Below are 9,495 nucleotides of genomic sequence, written 5' to 3'. Positions count from 1 at the left end.
AAGCCGTCATCATCGATAGGCATTTTTCCATCTTGTTGTTTTTGAGAATCAAGTAGCACGATTTCTTGATGAATTGTGCTGGCCGTACGGGAAATAAGCCTTCCTTGGAGATGATCCGGCCATGACGATTGCGAACTCGACCGATCAAGCACTGAGATTGCGAGCTCGACCTCACTTCGCTTGCCGATGCAATGACTCGTTGGGCCCGGAAGATAGCCAGAATTCACCACTCCAAAGTTAACAATTTGATCTTGGTCAGGATGATCATGCAGGGTGTTGTTATTGGACTTTGCTTTGAGCTGAACCTCAAATTGAACAGGATTTGGCAGTTGTCTCTAGTGCGATTAAAGAGAAGGTTGCGCCTAGGATCAAGAGAGTCCCTGGTAGCGACGAGGCCATAGACATGAAGTGGCCACTGGAGCTGATGGTCTGTTGTGCTGGTGTTGCGGAGGAGGAGTTTGATTGAGAAGATCTGCAATCTGCTGTCGCAGCCAACAAAACTTGATTTTGGGATGTGTCCAAACGTGTAACGCATGGCCGGATAAGCTGCATATAGGATCCATTACTGTTAACTATATATAAGTCTGATAAGGATTATTAATCGCTAGAATAGAAATTAATTAATCTAGGGTTTTGGAGGAGGAAGATGTAGATACTGACTGGTATCGTCGAAGGAGCCAAAGTTACGACCGTGCCATCTCGGCGGAACATCACAATCTCATAATCCTCCTCCTCTTGGGATTCTTCTTCTTCCACCTCTCCTCGTTGCCATGCAACAATTAATAATCCACAAGCATATATATCAGATCGATCGATCTCAGGGAAGCCGCCGCGCGGGCGGAAACACTTTATTTTTTTGGATGAAATTTGACACAGCCTAAGTCCCTCTCCACCTCTCTCTCAGATCGGATCGGATCGGAAATCTCTCTCTCGCCTCGGACTCCATCACCACCGAACGGAACGGACGTAATTAAAAAGAAACGAGCCCTAACCACATCTACTGGGCCAAGCAACGCTCTCCGTCCAACTTTTTAGAAAATGTCTACTTTACATCCCTCATCTTTTAAACCAGGCACAGTATTGAGGGTGGTTTTGTCGACTTCATCTTCATCCCATGTTGTGTCAACGTGGTGATTACACGACACTCCAATCAGTAAAAAGTGGGAAAGTGATTTCATCCCTCAAGGAGATATCGCCTCGTTTCGTGCATCTCACCTAAATAGTCTTCAACAAATTTCAAAAAATTTGGCAAGATAGATTAATATGAAATATATCACTTCACAAACATGCAAGTTAAAATTCAACTTCTACAAATTGTAACAAAAATAACAAATATAAATGTGAATGTACGATAAGTCGATAACTATTTTTAGTTTAATTTGTTCTTTTTGTTACGTCCTCCGTTCCACAATGTAAGAATTTCTAGCATTACCCAAATTCATAAAGATGTTAATAAATCTAGACACATATAGAAAATATATACATTCATCAATGTATGAATCTAGGTAAGTCCAAAAAAATATTACAATATGAAACGGAGGGAGTACAATCTATGTTGTCAATTTTTTTTTGATAACTATTTAAATGACATGCAAACAACAAGCGGATATCCCCTCGAGGGATGAAAATCCATATCCAAAAAATAGATAGTGTACCCCACAGGTCAGTGGCATTTAATCCCTCACTTGTCTATCTCCCCCCTCCCCTCTAGCCCTTCCCCTTCCAATCTTGTCGACCACCCCTCCCCAATCGGCGAGTCGGTGAGAGATAAGGCTCAACAGTGAAGGAGAAGAGGACAACGTCCACCCCTAGCATGAGCTCATCGTCAAGCATCTACAGGAAGGTGGTTGTTGGCCCCGCTGCCTTGCACCCGTCTCTCCGTTGTTGTGGCTCCCTCGGCTGTGTCGCTACCGTCAGATCTAGACGCCCAACAGGAACGATAGTTTTATGCGGGCGGAGGCCCTCAATGGTCTACAATGCGGCAGCCGACGGGAAAAAAAATCCAATCCTCCAAAGATTTTATGGCAATCCTCCAATTCAAAAGGACCCTTATTCTTTGTTCGCTCCCCATCTCTAGGATTCCCTCTCCTCGTCTTCTTCATTACCATGCTAACTATTAAGGTTTATTTCTTAACATATACTTCCACCATTCAAAAGTGTTAGACTTATTTTATATTTTGGTTTTCCTAAATAAGTTGATCGTATTTGTAATCTTCATGTATATAAGACTTAAATGAAAAGATAAATTAAATATTTGATCGAAATCCGAGAAATCATTTTAATACTTATCTGTCATATGCATACATACACTCTTTGAAATTTTTTTATGTATGAAAGATGAGTTAATTTCTTCTTAGTCTCGATGAAAGTTATAAATTTGAGGCATCTGACCATGAGGATAACATATGAAATTGCTAAACACTTTATGCAAATCATCGCTTAAAGTTTATTTAGTGATAAATCAAACTAGGACAAAAACAAATTTACTTATTTTTTTTAATAAGACGAATCATCAAACATGACGTAAAAAGTCAACGACATCATATATTTAAAACGGTCATGTGTGTATTCTATGTATGTATTCTAGGAGTTGCACCAGCAGTCCATCTTTTAATTTTTTTAAAAAATTTCAATCAAGACATAACATAGGCTGTGTTTAGTTGGATTCAAAGTTTGGATTTTGGTTGAAATTGGAGATGATGTGACTGAAAAGTTGTGTGTGTATGACAGATTAATGTGATAGAAAAGGACTGAAGTTTGGATCTAAACACAGCCATAGCAACCTGCAGCTAGTACAAGCCACAAAGCCCACAACTAACAACAATTCACAGGTAACAAAATAACAATAAAAGAAGATCGATCATGTTCTTTCAAACCATCTATGCTAGCTGGTGTGGTTGCCTCGTATATTTGAATATATGATGAGCAATTGAGCTTAACCAGCAAGGCAGACCACATTCCATGCACCCGACCATTTAAATAGATAGCTGCCAGCAACATGTACCAAATTTACTAATCCATACATAAATATACATTACTTTGTCTCACGTTCCAAAACTCAAGGTAGGCTAAACATGTAGTAGTAAACAAGTCGATAAGATTAGTCAGGTCTAGTTCTAGCATATAAAACCCTGCTCATTTGCCAGGGAAGCGGTAAGGGACCAAGCAACGGTTATTTCCAACTTACAGAAGCCTAAATCACATATCCCACAGCTGGTTGAAGCCCTTTTAGGTGTGAAACTGACCTTATCTGCAGCAGCAACATCCAATAAGCCACCCTTGCTACCATCAACAAGCTGTTTATTATGTAAAGCCAGTACATCAACTTCCAGACCTCCTGCTAGTTCCACAGAAACAACACGCCTTGAAAGCTTAATCACACCATCATCAGGGCAGATGGGCACTCTACCACCATGTGCAGATCGAGAATCAAGTAGCTTGATGGCCTCATCACTTATACTGGCCGTGCGGGCAGCAACCTGTACTCCCAAATCATCCGGCCATGACGACCCATCAACAACCTGGACACTCAACTGACCGAACAAGCAGTGCTAATGCAAACTCAAGCTCACTTCTCTTGCAGCGGCGACGCCTCCGAACTATGAACGGAGGATCTGCCAAAGAATAATCATGGTGATAGACAAGGACTCTGAAATTGAGCACTTTGTCTTCAGACTCACTTGTGCCCTTCGCTTTTAGTTGGATTTCGAATTTCACAGGATCAATTAGCACAACAGCACGAGTTGGCCCTGTTAGCAGCAAAAATGGATCCTGCAACCATCACAATTTAATCAATCAGGTAACATCTGGTTTCTAACAAAATAACAAGGAAGCAGGCCAAAATATTTTTCTTAGTAGATATAGGGCCTGTTTAGATCCCCGACAAAATTTTACACCCTGTCACATCGAATGTTTGGACACATGTATATGGAGTATTAAATATAAACGGAAAAAATAACTAATTGCACAGATTATATGTAAATTGTGAGATGAATCTTTTAAGCCTAATTGCGCCATGATTTGACAATGTGGTGATACAGTAAACATGTGCTAATGACAGATTAATTAGGCTTAATAAATTCGTCTCGCGGTTTACAGCCGAATTCTATAATTTGTTTTGTTATTAGATTATGTTTAATACTTCAAATGTGTGTCCGTATATTCGATGTGACACTGCAAAACTTTACACCCCTTGATCTAAACATAGCCATACTGATAGATGTGGATTAATTAAAACGCATTGGAAAAGGTCCAAATATCCCCTGAACTACTAGTAAATTGATGAGTAGTGTACCTGTTGGGTGAGGATTTGACAGTTATCCCTGGTGCGGTTGAAAAGAAGATTGCGCCTAGGATCAAGCGAGTCCCTGGTGACGATCAGTGGCCAGTGGAGCCCCTCTTCCTCTTCCTCGTTGAGGAGGAGTTGGTTGACTTTGACAGAGAAGATCTGCAGACCGTAGTTGCAGTCGGCGTGCTTTAGGATGGGTTAATGTGTATAGCGCATTGGGGCGAAAGCTACCAATTGAATTGAATTGAGTTAATTCACATTGTTGGAATTAGAAGCTGCATGCTACTTCAGTAGTACAAGAGATGGGATGGGATTATAGAAGAATAATTGACTGACTGGTTGCATCGAAGGATCGGTGTGGATGGGAGTAGAGGGATTCCCAGCCGCGGCGGAAACGGATGATTTCGTGGCCCTCCTCCGACGGCGTCTCGTCGGACAATCGACCCTTGTCCCTCATCCTCATCCTCGCGCTCTCCTCAATTCCGCGCCGCTGCTTGGTTTTCTCCGCTGCCATCGATCCGAGAGAGACGAACCCTATGGTGTGGTTTTCCGATCCGATTGTAAACTCTTCTTCTTTCCTTTTTTTTTCCTTTCCAACTCAAGCATGCCTATTTACATAGTATAGTACGTGTAGCCCAAATCATGAAGTCTTAATTAACCTCTCTACAATAATTACTTATTACTTCACTCTTTTCACGTACGCTAGCTGGTGTGGTTGCTTCATGATGAGCGATTGAACTTAACCAACAACAAGGCAGAACACACACCATATATGCAACCGACTATTTAATTTTAAATAGATGGCCAGCCAGCCAGCAACATGTACGTACCTGTTTTACTAATCGATATACATACATAAGAGCAGGTACAATAGCAGACTATGCCAACTATAAACACATATCGAAAAGATAAAAGATGAGAGAGAAGAGCAGCGAGCTACAGATTTATACCGTAGCACGGTCTCTAAGACACAATGTGTTTATGACATGTGGGACTATATATTAATAGTGTATGACAAAAGGAAGAAGAAATACAAAACGACAATGCCTATAGCAGGTCTTTATAATAGTCTCGACCTCCCCCGAATCTCCCAACAGTAGCGCTCGCCCTTCTTTGACCCCTCTTCCTCTTCCTCCTCCTCCTCTTCAGTTGTTCTCCGTCAGCAGAGGGTGGAAGAGAGGTCGTACGCCATAGTTATAGTAGTAGTTATCGTTGCTTTAGTCGGGTTCTCTTGTTTGTCTGGGCTTTTCCAGTTGCTTTTGCTCTTGTGGTTCTTGAGCTAGTCATCAGTATTGTAATCGTGAACTTCGTTGTGGGATTCAATCCCGCAGGTGAGTCACTACGCCGACAGCGTCCTTCCTGCTAGTTGGGGTGCCTCCAGATCTGCATGAGAGATTGCGTCTTCGGCGAGCTCGTTCCAAGGGTGGAGGCCTTCTTCATCTCCGGCAAAAATTCTTCATGAGGTGGCTAATGGTGTCGAATCAAACCGAGTTGACCTCAACCTCCTATGCATGGAGGCCCCTTTTGGGTATGGTCTTCGGGTTCTTATGAAGTTTCCTATACTTCTTTACATATTTTGCCGGTGCTATGGATCTAGGTTTGATTTTTGGAACTGTTGTTGTTGCGTATTTCTTTGGCATATGCTTCGGTGGAAATCTTCTGTGGTATGGTTGAATTTTATATTTCTATGCTATCGCTTGAACCCCAGATGTGTGAGGCCCCTTTGGGACTATGCAGTGGATCAATCATATGCAGCTCACCTTGTTTCAAGTTTTGCCGGAATAAAACTTGAAGTTGACGTTGCAAGCAGTTGAAGAAGAAGGACACGAGTGCTTTTTTCAATTCTTTCTAAGTCCTTCTCTGCAAAATGTATCTTAAAAGTGTAATTTGCCCATTGTTAAGGGGCTTCTTTACAAAACTAGATGTATCCATGTCTAGATCTTTGCTCGATGCATTGCAACCACTCATGTACTCCAACTTAGCTACATCAATAAATGCATGAGTTTTCAAAACAGAAATACTACAGGACGGGTTACCGTCAGGACGGGATAACTGAAAATATATGTAGTGCCCTATAAACTACCAGTACCCCCTCTACTCTCTCTCTTATCTAGTCCACGTATTCAATCTTATCCTCTTCTTTATCTCTTCCCCTTCCCCTCCACTCCCTCCTCGCTCTCTCTCTCTCTGACTACCACCCCCATGAACACGGAGGCGATGGCAGTGGCTGACCGTGTGGGTGGTGCGTCTGGCGCGGCTATAGCTCGTGGTGCGTCGGGCGTGGAAGGAGCTACCGTCATCATCCCCGCTGGTGGTGGTGTGGTGGTGGCGTGGGTGGAGTGGAGGAGGAGAGTGTGAAGTAGTTTGTGGGGCACGTGCCCAAGCAAATAATGGAGATGGAACTGCTCGCCATGTTCTAGGAGGTGGTCATCATCGACGAAGTCACCGTCATCAAGGACAAGGCCTCTCGAGGTGCGGATCCGTACGCCCAGATCTGGGCTCACGACCCCTAGCTCCTGTGTTGGTTTATTCTTGGGGTTCGATTTGGGGTGTTCTACATGTTATATGGGTGTTTCTTGCAATAATACTTTAGTGGTATCATAATGCTTTGGTACCTATAAATATCGGGCCTGGTACCTATAATTATCAACCTGGTACCCAGGTAACATGTCAGTATGGTACTTGGTACCACGTATTTATACGGTGACATTAGTATTAACATGGTACATACAGGGTATCAGGCCTGATACTCAGATATTATGTTCGCTATTAATAGGTGTCATACATGGTACCGGATAATATATAGTAACATCAACAATGATGTCAGTAACTTAAAAGTATCCCGTCCGAACGACATACCGTTCTCTAGCATTTATATTATATCTCTACTATTATAAAAATTGAAGATGTTTTTGCCGGTATTTTGGTACGTCATCTTTGTATGAGTCGGTTTTTAAGTTCGTTTGCTTTTGAAAATATATATCCGTATTTGAGTCGGTGTTTTAGATCGTTCACTTTTGGTAATACAAAAGGAATCATATAAGAAATCTATTTAAAAAACTCGCATGCTAACTTGAAATGACTAGACTCCTAACTGCAGCTCATGATCTTCTAAAACTATTATAAAAATTGAAGATGTTTCCGCGGTCCGTCATGCATGTTTGAGTCGGTTTTAATTTTATGTTTTGGTTTTAATCTATATATCTTCTCTATCTCTACTATTATAAAAAATTGAAGATGTTTTTGCCGGTATTTTGGTATGTCATCCGTGTATGAGTCGGTTTTTAAGTTTGTTTGCTTTTGGAAATACATATCCGTATTTGAGTTGGTTTTTAAGATCGTTCACTTTTGGTAATACAGAAGGAATCATATAAGAAATTTGTTTAAAAAAACTCGCATGTTAACTTGAGATGATTGGACTCCTAACTGCAGCTCATGATTTTCTAAAAATATATATGTCCAAGAGAACTTGCACAGTGAATTTCATCTTAACTAAACTATATACCAATAATAAGATTAAAATAGACTTCACCCGTTGCAACGCATGAGCATTTTTTCTAGTGTGTATATATATATATATATAAATACGTATAATGCTTATAGTAGATTACTATATGAGATCACCCCTTCTCTATAGATGGCCATAAGGCCTGAGGCCCAACAACATAGCCCACGGCACGACACGACTGGTGTCGGGCCCGTGCTGGCCCGACCTGACAATTGGGCTGTGCTTGGGCCGATGCTTTGGCGTGGTGGGCCGGCCCGGCACGGCACAGTCCAATGAGCAGGGAAGAAAAATAAGTGAGGGACCATAAATAGACTTAATTCGGCCATACAAGGCACAACCAAAATAGATTTATTGCAGCCACATACAACTATAAGACATGGCCTAAAGAGATAGGGAGGGGAAATAGACTCATTCCATGAAGAAGCACAATAGGTTGTGCTTTCGGACCAGCCCAACACGACCCGAATCTTATTAACACGTGCGTGGGTCATTGGTACAACCCATGGGCAGGCTCGGCCCAACGTGTAGGTCGGGTCATGCCGACCCGACTAATCTTGACCCTGGCCCAGTCATGCCTGCGCCGTGCTGGTCCGGGCGGCCCATTTAGCCATTTATACCCTTCTCGTGGAAATGGTTAAAGAGAAGTGATGACAAGATAGAGAGAAGGTGTGGGTGTATGACTGGGCAGTGGGCCCTCCTCTCCTCACTCTCTCTCCCTTGGTGAGTACTACTACGGAGCTCGCTAGCGAGATCCATAGTACTACTAGTCGTCGTCGTCGTCGTCGTCTTCGTCTCCCTCTCTTCCAGTTCCACCCAAATCGCCATGGCTCGCTCCTCCTCCCAGTCCCAGTCCTCCGTCGGCGCCGCTGCCGGGGCCGCCCGCCCGGCCACCGTTGGCCCCCGCGGCACGGCCGCTGCGGCCGCCGGCATGCGCCGCCGCCGCGCCTCCACCGCCGGCGGCTCCGGGGGCTTCTCCGGTGGCGGCGGGAGCAACATGCTGCGATTCTACACCGACGAGGCGCCCGGCCTCCGCCTCTCGCCCACCATGGTGCTCGTCATGTCCCTCTGCTTCATAGGCTTCGTCACCGCCCTCCACGTCTTCGGCAAGCTCTACCGCTCCCGCACCGCCGCCTCAGCCTCCGCCTGATCCATCCGCCCGCGCCCTTTCTCTTGTGCCCTACTTTCTCTCAGATCAGATCAGATCGGATCAGATTACATGTTTTTTTGTGTATGAAGAAAGACAAACCTAAGCTTAGTGGAGTAGTAGCTTTTATTGAGGGATGTATTTGCTTGCTGAGTTCTTGCTAGATCTGCCAACCAATTATACCCTACCCTAGTGCAAGTTTACTCTTGTTTCTTCTTACCTTGTTTCAAACAATTGTGGCTAATTTATTACTCCTACTTGGGCTTGCAAAATGTGCCTCTTGGTGATTTCGATTGCTACAGTGTTACTGTTACTGAAGATGCATCTCAATTCTACTAGTGGAGTACTACCCTTGCTACCTCATCTACTGCTGCTAGTACATTTATTACTTACTGCTTCTGAATGCTAATTTGCAATATTTATTACTATTAAGGAAACAAAATGATATCACTAATTTGCATTTTTTAATTGTGTAAGTCTTCCTGTCTACTTATTAGCTTCATATTAATTTTAGCTCAGGCTTTGCTCCAGTACTAGAGTTCTCTATGTAGCGAT

The 9,495-nt window shown here is 43.1% G+C and overlaps 1 protein-coding gene and 1 pseudogene across 1 annotated transcript; one reads left to right on the top strand and one right to left on the bottom strand.

The window, feature by feature from the left end:
- Positions 1–2,992: 2,992 nt before the first annotated feature.
- LOC127755621 (uncharacterized) lies at positions 2,993–4,907 on the bottom strand (annotated as a pseudogene).
- A 3,563-nt stretch (positions 4,908–8,470) lies between these two features.
- LOC127753778 (protein transport protein Sec61 subunit beta-like) lies at positions 8,471–9,212 on the top strand. The gene has a single exon (XM_052279203.1). The coding sequence runs from the start codon at positions 8,620–8,622 to the stop codon at positions 8,941–8,943; it is 324 nt and encodes a 107-aa protein (XP_052135163.1). The 5' UTR covers positions 8,471–8,619; the 3' UTR covers positions 8,944–9,212.
- Positions 9,213–9,495: the final 283 nt, after the last annotated feature.

The sequence above is a fragment of the Oryza glaberrima genome, chromosome 11 (assembly GCF_000147395.1).
Source record: "Oryza glaberrima chromosome 11, OglaRS2, whole genome shotgun sequence".
Taxonomy (NCBI): Eukaryota; Viridiplantae; Streptophyta; class Magnoliopsida; order Poales; family Poaceae; genus Oryza; species Oryza glaberrima.
This window is presented reverse-complemented; position numbering and strand designations above follow the sequence as displayed.

Coding starts and splice junctions, on each gene's coding strand:
- LOC127753778 (XM_052279203.1), top strand. CDS start 8,620: ATGGCTCGCTCCTCCTCCCAGTCCCAGTCCTCCGTCGGCGCCGCTGCC.